Source organism: Vicugna pacos, chromosome 7, assembly GCF_048564905.1.
Source record: "Vicugna pacos chromosome 7, VicPac4, whole genome shotgun sequence".
In the NCBI taxonomy this organism is placed as follows: Eukaryota; Metazoa; Chordata; class Mammalia; order Artiodactyla; family Camelidae; genus Vicugna; species Vicugna pacos.
Genome location: NC_132993.1, coordinates 77,923,374 through 77,943,623, shown reverse-complemented (window position 1 = coordinate 77,943,623; position 20,250 = coordinate 77,923,374). Strand labels below are relative to the sequence as shown.

Here is a 20,250-nt window from a genome sequence, read left to right as displayed (position 1 = left end):
CAAATATAAAATTAACTTACTCATTCACTTATTCAACTGATAGTTCTTGAATACCTATCCTTTCTAGCACCTGTGCTAGATGCTACAAGTAGAGCACTGAACAAAAATTTGGACCTTCCCTCAGAGATCTTAAAATCTGGTTAGGAAGTAAACATTAATTATATGAATAATTTAAAATTTGATCAATGATAAAGTAATTTGCCTACAGTCATATGGCTTATTAATAAAACAGCTGGGTTTTTGTCTTAGGACTGTATAATTTTAAAATCTCACATTCTTTTCACTATACCACGATGCCAGCAGAGCCAGGAAGAGGTAACAAGAGTATTGAGCTCCTTTTCCTGTCTCCAGTGCTAGATCAGTTATAAGGATTACTTCACTTCTCTGTTTATGTTGGTGCTTTTATTTTTGCCATTGTGCAGATGAGGAAACCAAGTCTCAGAGAAGCTTAAGTAGTTTGCTAAGGTTTTGGCTTCGATTCTGTGATAATTCATAAAGCTATGTTTACATAATTTTTGCACTCCTCTGTATGTATGTTAAATAATTTTATTTCAAATTTTCATTATTTTATAGTTTCCCAAATCACAAATGATATATTTATATTAAACCACAAATATGAATAACAGGCATTAATAGAGAAGGTGGTCATGTTAATTAACAAGCTTAAAATTACATGTAGAATTTGTATAAGTAGTATAAATTAGAATTATTACAAATATTGCTGTATTAGATACTTTTCATTGAAATATAGTTGTGTACAATATTACATTAGTTTCAGGTATACAACATAATGATTTGACAGTCAAATACATTATAAAATGATCATCACAATAGGTCTTATTACCCTCTGTCACCATGCAAAGTTATTACAATATTATTGATTGTTACTTCCTAGGCTATACATTACATCCTATGACAGATTTATTTTGTTGTGGGAATTTTTGTACCTCTTAATCCCCTTTACCTATCTCATCCAACCCCCCAATTCCATCTCCTCTGGCAACCACCACTTTGCTTTCGGTATCTGAGTCTGCTTCTGCTTTATTTTGCTTGTTCATTTATTTTGTTTTTTAGATTTTCCATAAAAGTGAGCTTATATGGTATTTGTTTTTCTCTTTCTGACTTATTTCATTCAGTGTAAACCCTCTAGGTCCATCTGTGTTGTTGCAAATGTCAAGATTTCATTCTTTTTTATGGTTGAGCAATATTCCATTGTATGTACATCTTTTTTACCTGTTCATCTGTCAAACACTTAGGTTGCTTCCATATGTTCACTATTGTAAACAATGCTTCAGTGAACATAAGGGTGTGTGTATCTTTTCAAATTTGTGTTTTTGTTTTCTTTGAGTAAATACCCAGGAGTGGAATGAATGGATCATTTGGTATTATTTTTAACTTTTTGAGGAATCCACATACTGTTTCCCATAGTGACTACACCAATTTACATTCCCACCAACAGTGCATCAGAGTTCCCTTTTCTCCTCATCCTTGCCAACACTTATTTGTTGACTTTTTAATAATAGCCATTCTGATATTAGGTGCTGCTTTAATAATGAGCTATTATTGTTTTGAAAGGTTTTTGGAAGTTAATAATGTTTGGAGTAGGAACCTAGGAAGATGGATCCATTTTAGCCAGATCTTTCAAGTGAAATATGACTTAATGTTTTTCAATTAACATCATGTATAACTTACAATAAATCTACATTGTAAGTTATTGAAGTTACAGAGTTATAAGTTACTGAACTCCTGTATGTTGGGAAGCTGTGCTTTTCAACTCTTTTGAGGATAATAAAGGCAATAAATGTAATTTTACAGTGTATCTCTATATTCTAGTTTTATAGGTGAAAATATTCTTTAAAATTGCTCCGATAATGCTTTCTTAGATTATATAGACACTTGAATAATGATAAGGGAAATTTCTTTACAGTTGCCTGATTTTAATTCTTGATATCTACTAGAAAAGTAAAAAAAATCACTACTTGGATGCAATGGAATTAACAACCACCAAAGTGCTTTACCCTTTATTTTCAATTAATAATTTTGTATGAAATAGCATATTTTCTCCGTTTTTCTTTGTTAGTATGCTGATACAGCATTGACAGTATATATTTGAATAAAATTCTATTATAACCATATTAAGCTTTTTTCATTAAAACGTATTTTAACATAAAACAATGATCATTTGCTTCTTTTTCTTGTTTAATTTTTTAAAAAATCTAAAATGGGTATTGGTATTCACCAACCATGTTTCCTGATATTTGAAGCTGGTTCTGCTCTGCCTCTGAGTTTGTGTGTGTGCATGTGCTCGTGTGTGTGTATGTGCACAATGTACTATTACTGACTCCAATAGATTTCAGAAATAACATTTTGTCTTATTTATAAACTTAACAGTGAAGGAAATGTTAATGAAATAATTTAACTTTTTAACCATGTGCCTTTAATAAGAGACACTGAATCATCAATGAAAGAGGAATTTCAGCTATCTGGGCTTGGAAATATATGTTGGTGTACACCATCTCCCTTGATAATTCAGTCATTTATTTAGTAACAAATCCAGCGACCTATTTATGTCATTGTAGACTTAATCTACTCATAGGTAGTGTTTCTACTACCCACCTCATTGCTTACCTCTCTCTGCTTCAGTCAATCTGCTCCAGCCACTATCATGGCCTAATTGCTGTCTCACTAGCTAACAAGCACGTTTCTACCTCTGCACTTCTGTTGATACTTGCGCCCAGATTTGTATTTCCCCATATCCTCCGTAGATTCTCTCCTTTGTTATGTGCAGGTCTCAGTTTAAATATCACCCTAGAGATGCATTGTCTGACTTTTCCCTCTATGATAATCCCCATCATTCTCTATTCTTAGTCCCTGTTTCCTTTTTATAGTGTTTATCACTCCCCGATACTCTCATATTTATTTTTATACATTTCTCAGTAAATAAAAGTTCATGAGGGCAGAAACTCAGTTGGTTTTATTTACTACGGTATTTCCAGCGCCTAGAAGCAAAATAGACCTGTAGTGACACTGTATTATTATTTGTAGTTTGAATGAATGAATGAATGAAATGAATAGTAGTATCAGTCTGCATGGCTCAGCCCTCAGTCAACTCTGCAGAATTCATTTTTTAATCTTCTAAACAAATGTACTTCCATCATGGCTCTCTTCATAGGGATCAGTGATGAATTTTAAATAAGCTCTAATAATATAAGAGTTTTGGTTTTTGCCATTATCCTTTAAAGAAGGAGGAAAAGGAAAGAGAAGGAAATCATGTACATAATATTTAACTTTGTCTTTTGTGAAATAAGTAATGACTAAAAACATTTTTTCCTAATGCATTATTTTTATTCTTGTCTGGGATAATTTTAAAACATAGTAGTAACTGCTCAAGTACCCCTTACAGATGAAGATTTATATTGGTTTTGTTTGTTTTCTTGTTTATATGCATTCCTAACCTTATGCACAACCACCTTTTTAAAGAATCCAACCCAGGTCGGAACAGCTCTTCAGGTTTTCCACAATCTTGGAACTTTGAAGGATACCATTACCAGTGTCGTGGACGGATACTGTGCTGCTGTAGAAGAAAATATCAGCAGTGCATTAGACATCAAAGTTCTGACTCAGCCTTCCCAGTCAGCTGTGAGAGGTATGGATGTGCCTTATATTTAGCTTCTTTATTTATTTATAACTGAGAAGCCCTTTGAATAGTATGTGAAACACTGAAGTTTCAAAGTGATCTAATGACTCATTTGTTTAGGAGACAGAAAATGAGAGAAGAAATTATGTTTTAGAATTTATTTATAACTTTTTTGTCTAATCAGTGAGTTGAAGTGGCCAATTGGTATATTCAGAACTTCTAGATAAAAACTATAAACTGTGGCTTCATTTAGTTCAGAGGAAACAGATGCAAGAAAAAAAGAGAAGGAACATATTTTTCTGTCTGAAATCCTTATCCTTACATATACTTCTTATTGAGACAGAAAACATTTTTTAAGGAAATAAAATCTCAGCCTTATTGTTCTGCTTTTCCTTATGGTAATTCTGGTACTCAAGAGCAGTGATGGCTAAGTGTGGGGACAGAAGGTGATAAAAGCTTTGGGAACATCACAACTGTAACAAAATCTAAAGCAAATCAAAGACAGGTAGATTCAGGGTGGAGTAGGTAGATTCTAGGCAGCAGTCTGCAATGCTTTTCCTGCCAAAATGAACCTGATGATGACATTCACATACATAACACACTTCATAGATAGGAAGGACTACATGTCATGTGTACCTCTTATTTTTCTAAGTAACCCCAACTCTGCATTTCTCCTCTTTAATTCTTTCTTCTTTCCTGTTAATATGAATGAACTGTACTTGCTACTGGCAGAGACGAAGTATGCTACCTTTGCGTAAATCCCATCTCTGAAAGGCATTGCCTTAGCAGATCCCCTCCCCCTCCCACGTTATCAATTTTTCCTTCTTTACATCTTTTTCCCATCACATACAGTTGTGCTGTTGTATCTTCTGCTTAAAGCCAATCAGACAAATCTGTCGTGACTCCATTTCTTTCTTCAGTTTTACTGCCTTGTTTTATTCCTTCAGACTACAGAAAAATTCCCCAAAGTGTTTTATATTCTTACTGCCTCCAGTTTTTCTTTTCCCATTTTTCTATTGAAGAAGGTAATCAAATATCATGAAGTTGTTCTAAAGAATAAATAACGCATGTAGAATTAATAAGAGTTCTTGATACAGGGCTAATGCTAAAAAAAAATTTGCAGCCATTGATTATTATTTGTAGGTTTGTTATATAAACGTAACCTTGAATAACACAGACTGTATGTCACTCATACATAATTTACACTAGAAAAAAAGATAAAAGAATCTTAGATCTTGAAGGGATTTTTAAAGGTTAGCCATAAACTCTGAATAGGTCTTTACTGAGACCATCCCAGGAGAGCTTTGAAAAGAGAGGTAGCCGGAGGAGACTTCACTGTCAGGTTTTCTGAGCAATTAGCCTCAGAAAGTTTGATCTCATCTTCAAATTTCCAGAAACAGTTTAATCCCATGCCCTCTTGTGTTGTCAAGAACAAGAAGAAAATGAAAGCAGTTATTCAGGTGCTGTCAATCCTAATGTATGCCCCCTCTTTTTGAACGACGAAGGAGTTTTAAAGCCTTATTAATCATTTTTGGGGGAGTGGATACCATGATTTAGTGTAGAAACTTTAGCATGAATTCTTTATTTTTTAAAAATAATCACTTTTATTTTAAAAAATGTTACATTGGCAGTATTAATGTTAATTTTCTGATCTTGTTGGTTATATTGAGATCATGTAGTAGAATGTCCTTTTGGTTGAAAATACACATTAAAGCTTTCAGGGGTGATCAGGCTTCGTGTTAGTAAATGATTCAGAGGAGAATATTTTTACTATACTTCAGAATTTTCTGTATGTTTCAGATTTGATTCAAAATTTTAAAAATATGTAACATTAATATAATTTTAAAGAAAAGTGTGCTTCCCAAGATGTAGCTAAAAGTTTATAATTTAATAAGAAAAAGATAAGAAACTTAATTGAAAAAATAAAAGAGTACGAATAGGCAGCTAGCAGAAGAACACATCCAGGAGATGTGCAGCCTTTGTAGGGGATGTGAATAGTTATTAGAGAAATGCAGACAGACAAGATGTGATTTCTCAGCTGTGAGACTGACAAAATCTAAATCTAAGAAAGGAGTAAATTTCGGGTGAGGACAGAAACACTTGCACTCCGACTGTTCAAGAATAAAATGTTTCAACCCCTTTTTCAGTTTTATCAAACAGTGCATTTAGACCATTCAGAGGGATCATTGGTATGATTGAATTAATATCTACTCTTTCATTACTGTTTTGTTTTTTGGCCTTATTCTTTGTTTCTCTTTTTGTTGTTAACAATTTTTCTGCCTTTTGGTTTTAATTGCACACTTTATGTGATTCCATTTTTTCCTTTCTTTATGTATCAGTTACACTTCTTTAAAAAAATTTTTTAATGGTTGCCCTAGAGTTTGCCATATACATTTAGAACTAACCAATGTCCGCTTTCAGATACTACTATACCACTTCCTAGATAGTTCCAGTGCCTTGTAATAAGAAAATAATCCTAATTCCTTCCCTCCCATCCCTTGTTTCGTTGCTGTCATTCATTTTACTTGTATGTAAGTGTATATAAGCACATATACATATGCACACATAAACGCTGTAAATATAAGCACACATAATCCAATTCAATGTTGCTGTTATTATTTTGAACCATTATCTGTTAGATTAATTAAGAGTAAGAAAAGTTTTTATTTGACCTTCCCTTCCGTGTTCCTTCTTCAGTGCTCTTCCTTTCTTTATGTAGATCTGAGTTTCTGTCGTATATTATTTTCCTTCTCTCTAAAGAGCTTCTTTTAACATTTTTTGAAAGCCAGTCTGTTTGCAACAAATTCCGTCATTTTTTGTTGGACCAAAAAGATCTTTACTTATTCTTCACTTTTGAAGAATATTTTTGCAGAGTACAGAATTACAGGCTGGTGGGGTTTTTTGTTTTTTTGTTTTTTTCTCTCAACACTTAAATATTTCACTTTCCTCTCTTCTTGCTTGCATGGTTTCTGAGAAGTTGGATGTAATTCTTGTTGTTCCTCTATAGATAATTTTTTTTCCACTGACTGCTTTCAGGACTTTTTGTTCTCTATGATTTTCTTTAATTTGAAAATAATATACATAAGGTATTATTTTTTTTTTTAAATCTGGCCTGGTGTTCTTGGAGCTTCATGTGATTTGGTGTCTGGCACTACTTTGAGGAAATTCCCAGTCATTATTGTTTCAAATATTTATTCTGTTCCTTTCTTTTTTTCTCCTTCTAGTTTTACTATAATATATATGTCACACCTTTTGTGGCTGCCTATAGTCCCTAGATATTCTCTTCTATTTTTTTTTTTTTTAACAGTTTTGGGGATTGTGTTGATATAGGCTGTCGTTCAAAGACTTTCCTCAGCCATGTTCAGTCTACTGATAAGGCCATCAGAGGCATGCTTGATTTCTGTTACAGTGTTCTTTTTTTATTTTTTTCTCTCTAGCATTTCTTTCTGGTTCCCTCTTAGGATTTTCATCTGTTTGCTTACATTGCCCATCTGTTCCTGCATGTCTGCTTTATCCCTTAGAGACTTTAGCATGTTAATCTTGGTTGTTTAAAATTCCTAGTTTGAGAATCTCAACATCCCTGCCATGTCTGTTTCTGATGCTTGTCCTCTCTCTTTGAATTTTTTTTTGACATTGTGATATGCCTTGCAATTTGGTAAAAGGTACTTCTGTAAATATGTCTCTAATAATATGGGTGAGGTGTGTGGGAAGGGAAAGCATTCTATAGAGTTGTTATTAGGTCTCATTCTTTTAGTGAGCTTGTACCTCTGTACTTGGAACTTGACACGGGTATTAAATTTTCTTTCCCTCCTTTTGGTGGGAGAGAGGATGACTAAGGTGAGCTGGGGTTGACTATCTCCCTTCCCCATGTCCGTTAGGCTCTGATAACACCCTAGCAGGTAGGGCTCTGTTTAATTAGTTTCTCCCGAAAGCAGGCCTTGTTAAGAACAGAGCGCTCACTCTCTGTTATTTTTGAAAAAAGAAATGAAAATAGAACTACATTTAGCAGTTCCACTCATGGGTATTTATCTAAAGAAAGTGAAAATATTGATTGGAAAGGATATATGTAATTCTGTGTTCATTGCAGCATTGCTTACAATAGCCAAAATATGGAACAGCCCAAGTGCCCATCACTGCAGGAATCAATAGTGAAGATATGGTATATATACAATGGAATATTAGTCACCCATAAAGAGACTGAACTCTCACTGTTTGCGACAACATAGATGGATCTAGAGGGTATTCTAAGTGAAGTAAGTCAGACAGAGAAAGATAAATACTGTACAGTTTGATTTATGTGTAGAATCTGAATGTGGTCTTAATCTCTGTTATACATTTACACTGAGAATGTTTTCTATAATTACTTTGAGAGAGTAGGGAACTAAATAACCCTTCCTGTTGTTTCTTTGGGGAATTTCGTTGGACCTATGTTTGTCATTGTTTTTTGTTTACGTCCCTTTCCTCCCCACACTAGGGCCTCTCCCCCATATCTGTTTTCGGTGCCCTGTTACTTTGTTTCTGATCATTATTCATCTTTGAAAGGTACTGTTTGTTGGTTGAAGAGTAATGTGGGAATGGTTGTAGGGAGAGACCTGGGACAGTCTATAACTTTGACTTAGACTTATTATCTAGAATAACAGTTCACTATCTTATTTCCTTCTGCTTTGGGAGGACTTCTTTCCTCACATTTTGGACCATTCTAGAGCTTTGTCTGGATCCCAGTAAATCCATTGAAGCAATTTCTGTATGGAAACCTTAAATTCTCTTTTTTTCCTCTTTCACCTCATTTTACCTCTAGTTGTCTTCCTAAGCTAGAGGGCTGATTCTTAACACAGCATAAATTGCATTTTATAGTGGTTTCTCCTTCAGCTTTTCTTTTTTTGCCATTCTGCAACATTGAACATTTTTCTGGCTTCTTTCCTGGCCCATCCATGTCTGTGCCTCTCAGCCCTAAGCAAAGAATCATTGGATAGCCTAAATTTTTACAACTGATTTTTAAGAGCAGTTTGTTCCTTGCTATTGGTCTAGAATGTCAGCTATCTAGTTCTTTGTTCATTTTGACTTATCTACAGCATTTGGTATACAGGCTTCATAATCTCAAGTTTGAGGTTTTTAGTTGATTTTTTGTTTCTTTGAAGTTGACATTTTTCTCTACTTCTTGTTCTTACTTTCAATACCCTTCAAGATACTAGAGCAAGAAAATGATTTTACTCCACCACCATTAACTAGAAATAACTCTTAAATATTATTTCTTTGAGAAGCTCTTAGTTTCTTCTATCACTTTAGTAAAACTTAGTTTACGACACAGTTATTTTGTTTCCTGAGTCTCCAACGACTAACTGATAGTGGCATCTGTGTTTCTGTTTTAATTATTCTTACTCCCCTTCCTGTATACCGCTATTCTATGTTCAGTTGATTATTTATACCTTGTTATATTTTCAACAAGATATATTTAATATACTTACTAATAAGTAAGAAAAATGAAGCCTCTAGATGTAGTTGAAGCAGTGAGTGTGATCTTGTTTTTCTGTGCCTCAGTTTCTCCAAAATAAAATAGAAAATAACGCCTCCTTGTATTTCTGCCCATATTTACTGTAAGAGAGTAGTGGATTGATGCATTCCATAATTCTTTAAAATAAAACCAAGCTCTACATATTCCAGGAATTTAATTAATATTTTCTAATTTTCACAAAGTTACTGCATACATTTTCTTTACTGTCACGTGTTCATTCCTTATGTAACTTCTGAAACAATTGCATATTGTTTCAGCATTACCTCTCTAGTCTCTGTGTACTTTCCCTTCATATTCTTTGTAAAACACTGCAGATAATGTTAAAAAATAATTAGACCTAGATTTTGAACAGGAATTATTTGTATTTTTAAAGCCAGGCTCGCTTTCTTACATGTTTCTCTTTTTTATTGCTTTCCACTGTTATCAGAATAAAAAAATAAGTGTCTCTTTACTAAAATAAAATGTAGTTTTTTCCTAAACTTATAATTTTTAAAATCACTATTTTAAAAGCTATTATTTTGGATGGCCAAATATTCCCAAATTTGTTCTCTGGAAGCCCCCTCCAGTCAAGTTCCTATGTCCCATGACAAATCTCCATTTGTCTTTGAACCCTTTTTCATTCTGGCCCAGTGTGTACCAGGTTCACCTTCTATTTTCACTGCTCCAGATATGGAATTACTTTTTTCTTCAATGAGCCTTGGTTTCTTTTATTGGGGAATGGTGCATAGAAGTCAGAATTTGGATGTTAGGCATACTGAATTCTATTAAGGAGTCGTCTCTCTGTCCTTATAGTGAACAGAACTGGCAAATACATCTAATCCCCGTTACATATTTGTATCTGTATCCTGTTCACAGTGATAACTTCCATTTGCTCTATTCTAAAATACACCTAAACTAGTTTCAGTATTACAACATCAAGCAACACATTATTAAATAAAGTACAGTATTTCTTTCTTCTTTTTTTTTTTCTCCTTTAACAGAGGCACTGGGGATTGAATCCATCACCTGGTACACACCAAGCACACACTTTACCACTGAGCTGAGCTGTTACCTCCACCCCGCTGCCAAACCCAAGCACAATATTTCCTTTTTTTTTAATTGAGTTATACTCAGTTTACAATGTTGTGTCAATTTCTGGTGTGCAGCACAATTTTTCAGTCATACATGAATATACATATATTAATTTTCATATTCTTTTTTACCGTGAGCTACGACAAGCTCTTGAATATATTTCCCTGTGCTATACAGTATAAACTTGTTTATCTACTAATATTTCTTTTCAGTTCTTTTTACTCCAAAATATATCTAAAGTTGGAGTTCTGTAATTAAAAATAACTTCAATTATTTTCCCATGTGTGGTTGTATTATTAATTTGAAATAACATTAGTTTTGTGTGTTTCTGCATTTGTATTTAATTATAGAGTTTACTTTTTTCATTCTTTAAAATTTTAAATTTATTTTGAAATAGATAAAACATTAGTATGGCTCACAGAGACTCACTACTTCTATCCGCATTCTTTTACCTGGTGTTCTTTCACCACTCCAGCTCCCCCTTCTAGGAAGTCGTCTTCATTGGTTTCTGTTTTCTATATTGTCCTTCCTTGGGGTGTGTGTGTGTGTGTGTGTGTGTGTGTGTGTGTGTGTGTGTGTGATCTTGTTTCCCTTTCTAAAACACAAAAATTTAAGATTCTTTTGTATATCACTCACAAGAAATTATTATTTCTTCAAAAAGAAACTTCTCATTTTTTAGCCTATATATGTGTTTTATAACATACATTTTGTTATATTTGAAAATTTGTATTTTTCCTATTTTTTGTCACTCATAAACAGGGGGACCTGGACGATCTACCATGCCAACCCCAGGAAACACTGCAGCGTTTCGTGCATCCCTCTGGACAAATTTGGAAAAACTTGTGGATAATATCTATACTGTATGTGGACAGGTAAATATTTTAGAGAGTGAAAAGAATATTAATTGTGAGTTAATTCCTGGTTATTCTAGGTTGTGTGACCTTGGACAGGTTTCTTAAAATCTTCCAGCATTCAAAATACCTACATAAGCTGATTATAAGTGTATGTGAGGGCTCAAGCAAAATGCCTTTTGCCTTCCCTTACTGTTTCTAAAGCTTATGCTTTACACTTGTTTCACTTAAAAATACTCAGTTATATGCGTTTGCCCTCTCTTTCCCCCCTTATAGGTACATCATTTACAAAAAATATTAGCCAAGAAGAGAGATCCTGTTTCTCACATTTGTTTCATTGAAGAAATAGTTAAGGTATGTTTAAATGAAAATATTTTTATATCTTTATTGAAGAATGCAGGAAGATAACGAGCCAGCATTATTTGTGCTCCAGAGAGGCTATATGTCAGTATTTGGCTGAAGGGAAGTTTATTTCTTGACAATGACAAATTTTCTTTGCATGTTTGTTTATTGAATAGATGCTAACAGTAATACTATTTATAGTCTAATTTCTGAAATGCATATAGTAATTTCCCATTTCCTGTCATACAGATGATTTATTGTGAAAGTTTTTTGAAGTCCTGCTACGTAATAAGATGAAAATTTTTGGTATATAAACAACTTAATTGTGGTTATTAAAATGTCTTATAAAGTCTTCTCTGAAGATGGTAGGGTCCATTCAGTTGTTCATTTTCCTATAAAGTACATTACTGAATTGATTTTTCATATTTTAAAGTCTCTCTTCTGTCATCTACCAATATCCTGGCCTCATGGACCACAAGAATTCCTTCCATGCAAAGAAATCTCTGACTCTACATTTTATTCATTCATTTTGATATGTTTTTGATAATGATGAATAGAAAGACTAATTACTATTTTCATCATTAAATCTTAACACCTAGTACTCCAAAGAAAAAAATTCTCTGTTTCAAGCATCGTGCTGTGGATTGTTTTTTTTGTAGTTCAAAAATTTAAATATTTCCTGTGTTGAGGATCTCTGCAGTCACCCCTAATTTTGATGATTTGGTGGGAGTATGCACAGCACTCAGTCATGCTCATGACTGATATATTGTAGTGAAAGTGTACAAAGCAAGTCAGACAGAGAAAGACAAATACTGTATAACTTCACTTATGTGCAAAATCTAAAAAATGAATGAAGAAATGGGATAAAATAGAAATTAATGTATAAACACAGAGAACAAACAGGTATTCACCAGAGAGGATGGATAGTGAAGAGAGGAGAGAAGTAGATGAGGAAGATTAAGAGGTACAAGCTTCTAGTTGCAAAATCAATGAGTCATTGGTATGAAATGTACAGTGTGAAGAATATAGTCAACAACTATATAATATCTTTGTATGATGACATATCGTAACTTGATTTATTATGGTGATTGTTTTGAAATGTATATAAATACTAAATCACCTATGTTGTGTAACAGGAACTAACATAACGTTGTAGGTCAACTATACGTCAAAAACAAATAGACAAACTGAAAAAGAGATCAGATTTGTGGTTGTCAGAGTTGGGGGGTGGAGTGGGGGGGAATTAGATGAAGGCGGTCAGAAGATACAAACTTCCAGTTACAAGATAAATAAGTACTAGGCATGTAATGTGAAGCATGATGAATATAATTAACACTGCTGTATGTTATTATCAAAGTAGCAAATCCTAAGAAATCTCATAACAAAGAACATTTTTTTCTATTTCTTTAATTTTGTATCTGAATGAGATGTTGGATGTTCACTAAACTTATTGTGAGAATCACTTCATGATAATTATAAGAATCACTTACTGTGTGAATTACTTCAAATCACTATGCTGTACACCTTAAACTTATATAGTACTGTATGTCAATTATATCTCAGTAAAGCTAGAAGAAACGAAATGAAGAAAAATAAGCGAAGGGAGAAAGTGCATAGCATGAAATCCTGAGGAAACCAGGTGCAAGCTTCCAAGAGTCCTCTCCCCTGGAGTTAGGCAGGACACTCTTAATTCTTACCCCAGTAAGTTGTGACAGCACACGTGGAACGTTGTCTTCCCTGGAAGCTCACCTTCAGCCTGGGATAACTAATGCCAGGTCTTCATTTTTACAGGCAAGCAACCGCCCATGCAGTGATACCATTCATTTATTTTTCTGGCTATGGTCATTTTTCTACCTAGGTTAATTAATTTAGTCTTTATGTGTAGTGATTTGATTGCAGTCTTTTATTATCTAATCCTTTGTATATATTTTTATTCCTTTTCAATAGTTTAATTAATATTCTGTTAGCAACATAAGAAAAATAATAATGAAACCATTATATTCAAGAGAGTCTAAGGGAAAGGTTAATATTTAAAAAAAATTTAAGGATAGTTACATTTGTGATATTACTGCATTGGGCAAAGTTTTTACATAAAAACTCATATTATTTCTTGTCAACAGTCAGTTATTATAGTGAATGAACATTGGCAACTTACGTGGGCCAGGTTTTAAATGCATGTAAACTATTACTGATTAAAAAGAATTATTAGGAATAGGGATATATGCTTTCACTTCATTTGTCCTTTTCACTTACTTATAAAATTTCTTATTTAATTAAAAAGAGCCCTAAAAATTGCTTTTCAAATGCTGTTAAGTTTTTTAAGAATATAGTTATATACAGTATACACATACATACTTACATTTATTATAAATTTTAATGTAAATTTATAGTTTAGTTGACATTTGTTCTTTTAAGGTAATATTTATGAATAAAAATGTAGTCCCTCTTGGAATTCAGTGTATCACCTGTATTCAGAAAGATCAGTCTTTTGTGGAAGGTTTTTGACCCTGCATATTTGGGTATTCCAAGGCAAGAGAAAAGTAAAAATACCCTAAGGAAAATATCTGTCATAAATTGCAAAGTAGCACCTAAATTTTACTTTATTTACTATAATTTCTTTAAGTAGTCCTTTCCTTTATTTGCTAATTATGTAACTATAGTGTAAGAATATTGTTTAGTTAAAATAATTATCAATGGCAGTAGAACCTTTGTAAAGAGTGTAGGATTTTCAGAATAATTTGAGACTCTAAATAATGATCCTGAAAATCTTCAGAAATTTTAAAAATTCAGGAGATGGTGATATGTATCTTGGTGTCTTGGGTCAGTGAAGAGCAATATCTGAACCAGGATCTCTTAGTCTTTGTGTAATCTGTTTTTGAGGAAAAGTTTATAAAAACAATGTTCTTACACTACTAGGTTCTTTGCAGCTGTTAAGATTTTTAAGAAGGATTATATCCTGGTATTCAAATTTCTTTCTAATTTAGGGGCTTATCCTTTTAAACCCCCAAGTATATTTCAAAAAAAAATCAAAACACTGTAAATAATTCAAGTTGAAACAATTTAGAATTTATGCCATATACTTTCTACAATATCTTTTTAGAAATTAGTGCTGTTTTCTTAGGAAGATAATTTCTAGCAAATACTTGTTTTTAGATTGCAATCTACCAGAACATATTTTTTATATTTATGTATTAAATTTTTATAAGTAGTAGTTAATATTTTGAAATTCACTGAAAGCTAAATTAATAGATATTTTCTCTTTGGTTTATAACATGGAATATAAACAAAGTTACACTATCAGTTTCATATCAAATAAGAAAATTAAGAATTCATTTTCCAGGTTTCTTTGTTTTTAAACCAGTTGATTCTAACACTTCTGTAATTCACTCTAAAATGTGATAGAATTTCCATATTTGACTTCTTGCCAGCTTGCTTCTTTTCTACCCCAAAGAATTTATTTTGCATTTTGCTTTGTTAAATATTTTCTTGTATTTATTATCTCTTTGTTATAGTCCAGTACCTATAGACTTTTTTTAGAAATTGATGGCTTTTGTTTTTTTGAGCAGCTTTAGGTTTACAAAATAATTGAGCAGAAAATATATCTGTTACTTATTAGGTTATCATAACATCTGTTACACAGTATGCAGAACTTATAACTGCATAGCACAGTGAGCGAATCCTAATGTAATCTGTGGACTTTAGTTATTAATAATGTATCAGTCATGGTTCATGAATTGTAACAAATGCACCACACCAATGCAAGATGCATAATGCATAATGCAAATGCATATTTCCCGTATCCACCATTGTAATACCATACAAGAGACGTTCAGTAGTGTTACTTCCTTAATAATCCTCTGTTCTCTACCTGTTCATCCTTTCCCCACTTATCCTCTTAACCCCTGGCAACCACTGATCTTTGTACTGTCTTTATAGTTTTGTCTTTTTAAGAATATCATATAATCGGAATCACACAGTAGATTGCCTTTTTGTATTGAATTCTTCTGCTTAGTAATATGCATTTTAGGTTTCTTCATGATTTTTTTCATTGCTTGGTTGCACATTTCTTTTTATCACTGAATAACATTTCATTATATGAATGTACTTAGTTTGTTTACCCATTCACCTATTGAAGGGTGTCTTGTTTCTTCCATTTTTTGGCAGTTATGAATAAAACTGCTGTAAACATTTGTGTGCAGGTTTTTGTGTGGATATAAATTTTCAGCTCATTTGAATAAATGCTGAGGAGTACGATTGCTGTATCTTAGGGTTAGGATATATTTAACTTTGTAAGAAACTGGCAAGCTGTCTTCCAAAGTGGCTGTATCATTTGCATTCCCACTAGCAAAGACAGAATTTCTTTTGCTCTACATCCTTGCCAGCATTTGATATTGTCAATGTTTGGGATTTTAGCTCTTCTAATAGGTGTGCATTTAGTTTTGTAATTGATTTAGTTTGTATTTCCCTATGGATTTTTAAAAAAATTATGTCTATGGGGAAAACTTGATTAGTAAAGTTTCTAAGACTTTTTCTGTAGGAAAATGAACTGCTTTTGCATGCTCATTGTTCAATATTTATCTGTTTACTCATCCAGGTACTTAAAATATCTTCAAACATTGAAAAGTAATTTTTAAATGATTAACTATAGCTTTTTAGCATTTGGAAAGCCAAATACTTCAAAGGTCTTTCTACCTAGGGTAGTACAGTGATTAAGAACTGGGTCGTTGGGCCTTGGTACTAGAGCTAAGATTTCCTACACTGATTATGCAGCCTTGGGTAGCTCCTGTAATCTTTCAGAACACCAGATAGCAAATGGGGTAGTAATACTATCTAAAGAATTGAGATATTCTGAGGGAAAATTAAGTAATGTAGACTTAATTCAGAGATTGGCTCAATAATTTGCTATCATAATTATAATTTCAGTCTTTATTTTTTAACTTTGAAACTTTTAAGAGTCATAGAATTACCATGTGCAAGGTAATTAAGAGCCTACCATAGGAGAAAGTCAGGTTTTTTAACAGTTCTAATAACATGGCATGCATGTACAGAAATTTACAGATTTGGAAATCTTAGTACCAGAAATTTAATTTAAGAAATCATTCATCCTTAAATAAGGCAGTATCAAGGATTTATTATGTATGTGTCATGATTGTATGTCTCACCTTACTAAAGAATCATGGGTTTATGATGGCCTAACTTCGGGTAGTTTTGTAGCCATAAAACAATGAGAATGATGATTTTCCTTCATTGTGTTCTCTGAGGTCTTGTGAGAATTGTTAAATTATTTATATTATTTTTTAGGCAAAAAAAAAAAAAGGATTTACTTTAAAAACGTGTAGTTTTGAAGTTAATATTGCCAAATCTGCCTTGCTGTTTGTTAAGATATCTGATTCCAGATGATAGAGAACTGTACGTATTAGTATTCAGAGTCTATTCTTAGGAATGTTCAAGAGGAGAAAAAAAATCCTACATGATGGTGGTTTCTGTTCTGCTTTATTAATTCAGAAGGTTTTGCAGTAGATGTTCATCATGTTACAAAGAATACATCAGAGTGTAAAGAGGGGATAAATGGATTGAATAAAGTAAAAGTGAACCAATTATATCAGGTATAACACATCTTAGGAATATGGTTTTAGTGTTGAGCCTTTTGAAAGCTTTTCCTTAATTAAGATAACTAATTCTGCTTCTGCTTAATTTAATAAATGTTTGGCTAACAACTTGTAACATTAGCATATTTTTTTCACTTTCTGCTTTAGTTTAAAGACACAGTTATACCAGTCAATCATATTAATTATTTATGGCATTCAAATGTGGGATATACGTTTTTCCTCTTTCTATATTGTATTTTCTAAGGCTTCTTTGAGTCGATAAATCATTTCACTTTAAATTAGAGTTTTAGGCTGTTTCTTAGACATAAAAAATTCAATTTTGGTATCTCTTAAAACCAGCTAAGAATTCTGTATCACTGTGTAATTATCAATACTGTATTGATAATACTTCCAGTGAAAGTGAGTGTAGCAAATTATTGACAAATTTTTTCAGGATCCACACAGTGGAAAACAGGTTGTAGGTTCTCATCTGCAGAATTAAGCCAGTTTAGCTATATGTGGGAGTGTAGATATGATACTTTCATTTTCTGAGCCAGCAATTTTTATCATCGAACAGAATCTGGTAATCATGTGTGTAGGATGTATTAGGCTATGTTTGGAATGTGTTCAGCATTTTGAGCAGCTATAGTATGAACAAGAATTTTAACCATGAAAAAGAGTGTGCTTTATTTTGCACTTTCAGACATACCAAATGATTTGGTAACAGCATAAAAAGACTCAGAAAAAAATTTAGGACACCCAAATGTGAAATTTTTTAATATTGTGAGAAAAATGTTTAACCTGTTTATCAGTGCCATCATTATTTGATTAAAAAAATCAAGTAGCAATAAGCCAGTTAAATTTCTAAGTCAGATATTATCAATAAATACTCTTAACCTATAAAGCTTAGGAGATTTGTGCTTTTACTAGTATGGGGGCCAGATATTTTTAAGGTCCCTCTCTCTACAGTGAAGACAAATTGTAGATAAATTAAAAAAGCATACTTTTAAAAATAAAACCTTTTCTTTTTCTTTTTTTTTTCTTTTCCATTATGGTCATTTATAAGATACTGAATATAGTTCCCTGTGCTATACAGTAGACCCTGCTGTTTATCTGTTTTATATATATTAGCTAGTATCTGTTAATCCCAAACTCCTAATTTATCCCTCCCTCCTCACTTTCCTGTTTGGTAACCATTAAGTTTATTTTCTATGCCTGTGAGTCTGTTTCTATTTTGTAAATAAGTTCATTTGTATATTTTAGAGTCCACATATAAGTAATATTATATGATATTTGCCTTTCTCTGACTTATTTCACTTAGTATAATAATTGCTAGGTCCATCCATGTGGCTGCAAGTGGCATTATTTCATTCTTTTTTATGGCTCAGTAGTGTTCCATTGTATCTGCCTGCCTGCCTGCCTGCCTGCCTGCCTGCCTGCCTGCCTGCCTGTCTATCTATCTATCTATCTATCTATCTATCTATCTATCTATCTATCTATCTACCGCATCTTTATCCATTCATCTGTCAGTGGACATTTAGGTTGCTTTCATGTCTTGGCTATTATAAATAGTGCTGCTATGAACATTGGGGTGCCTGTATTAGAAAAGCATAATTTTAAATGCACTGTTTGCCCTAAAAGATGTAAGAGACTCTCTTAGGGGCATATACATATATAGGTATACATAAGCACGTAAAGTAGTTGAAACTGTAGTGGAGGTTTGTGAGTTATAAGTAATTGCAAAAGCTGGAGTTGCCCTGGGGTCAAATGTCCTTCAGAATGATGGGATCAGTTCACTAACGCTCTGGGGCTATGGCAAGATGGAGCAATGAACCGGATAGTTTTGCATTAAGCTGAGACCTGTGACTGCAGCTGTCCTGGTACTTGGTTAGTAACAGTACCTCCTCCCACAAGAAACAAATGCAGATCCTCTGTAAAGTAAAGCATTTCTAGTTTTAGCTATCAGAATTCTCCACATATTATGGTCAGCCAACTATGAGCTCACAGTTAAAAATCACCAGTCCTAAAAATAAACTAGAAGCTATGATTGAGAGTCAGCAAGAAAAATAAAGATAATGTAAAACAGCCTTTAGACTCTTAAAGAACTTCTCAAGGATGCTATGGATTTCAGGTGTTAGAATGAACTGATAAGGAATCTAGAATATCTGTATATAATTTAGAAATGAAGAATGGAATAGAAATGAGAATCAAATGACTGGTAAAAAATGACTAGATAGGACTGAAAAAGAATCAGATAGAACAGTTAGAAATTAAAAACAAAATCAGTGAGGTAAAAAATTCAGCAGATGGATTAAACAGAGTCTACATAAAACCAAAAAAATGAATTACCAGTCTGGCAATTAGAATTGATGAAATTATCCAGGCTGCAGCATAAAGACAAGAATACGGAAAAAAAGAAAGGCTAAAAATTATGGAGGATTGAATGAGGCTTTATTATAAGGCTAATGGGAAAAGGAAAGCCAGCAAATTAAAAAAGAAAAACTGTGTGATCATCTCAATGCATGCAGAAAAAATATTTGACAGAATGTAACATCCATTCCTGAAAAGAACTCTCAGCAAACTAGGAATAGAAGGGAACTTGATAAAAGGCATAAAAATCAAACATAAAGGTGAATACTGAATGCTTCTTCCTTAAAATTAGGGAGAGAAAATATTTTTTTCTGCTCTTAATACTTCTATTCAGCATTTTCTGAGCTAGTGCAATTAGCAAGAAAAAGAAATAAAACACTTCCAGTTTGGAAATGAAAAAGTAAATGGTCTTTATTTACAGAAGACCTGATTATCCATGTTAGAACTTTGAAGGAATCTACCCAAAAAAAGCCTATTAGAACTAATAAGTGATGTTTTGCAAAGTTACAGAACAGAAGGTCAATATATAAAAATCAATTATACTTCTATATATTAACAATATACTATGAAGAATTGAAATTTATTAATTCCATATACAGTAACATCAAAGAATATGAAGTCTTAGGAGTAAATGTATAAAAGATGAGCATCTGTACACTGAAAATATTGCTGAGGGAAATTAAAGAAGACCTAAATAAATGGAGAGAGATCTTATCTCTGGGTTGATAGATTTATTGTTGTTAAGATACCCATTCTTCCCAAATTGATCTATAGTCCCAACCGGTGTATTAGAGAAACTGACCAACTGATTCTAAAATTCAAATATAAATACAAAGGTTTGGGATATCTACTACAAACTCTGAAAAACAAAAGCAAAAT

The 20,250-nt window shown here is 32.7% G+C and overlaps 1 protein-coding gene across 1 annotated transcript in view; it reads left to right on the top strand.

The window, feature by feature from the left end:
* COG5 (component of oligomeric golgi complex 5) overlaps window positions 1-20,250 on the top strand; it is a 238,230-nt gene that overhangs the window by 123,584 nt on the left and 94,396 nt on the right. Inside the window, exons 8-10 of the mRNA XM_031679789.2 lie at window positions 3,481-3,646; window positions 10,980-11,092; window positions 11,348-11,425. Of these exons, the coding sequence (XP_031535649.1) occupies window positions 3,481-3,646; window positions 10,980-11,092; window positions 11,348-11,425 (357 nt within the window). The remainder of the gene's footprint in view (window positions 1-3,480; window positions 3,647-10,979; window positions 11,093-11,347; window positions 11,426-20,250) is intronic.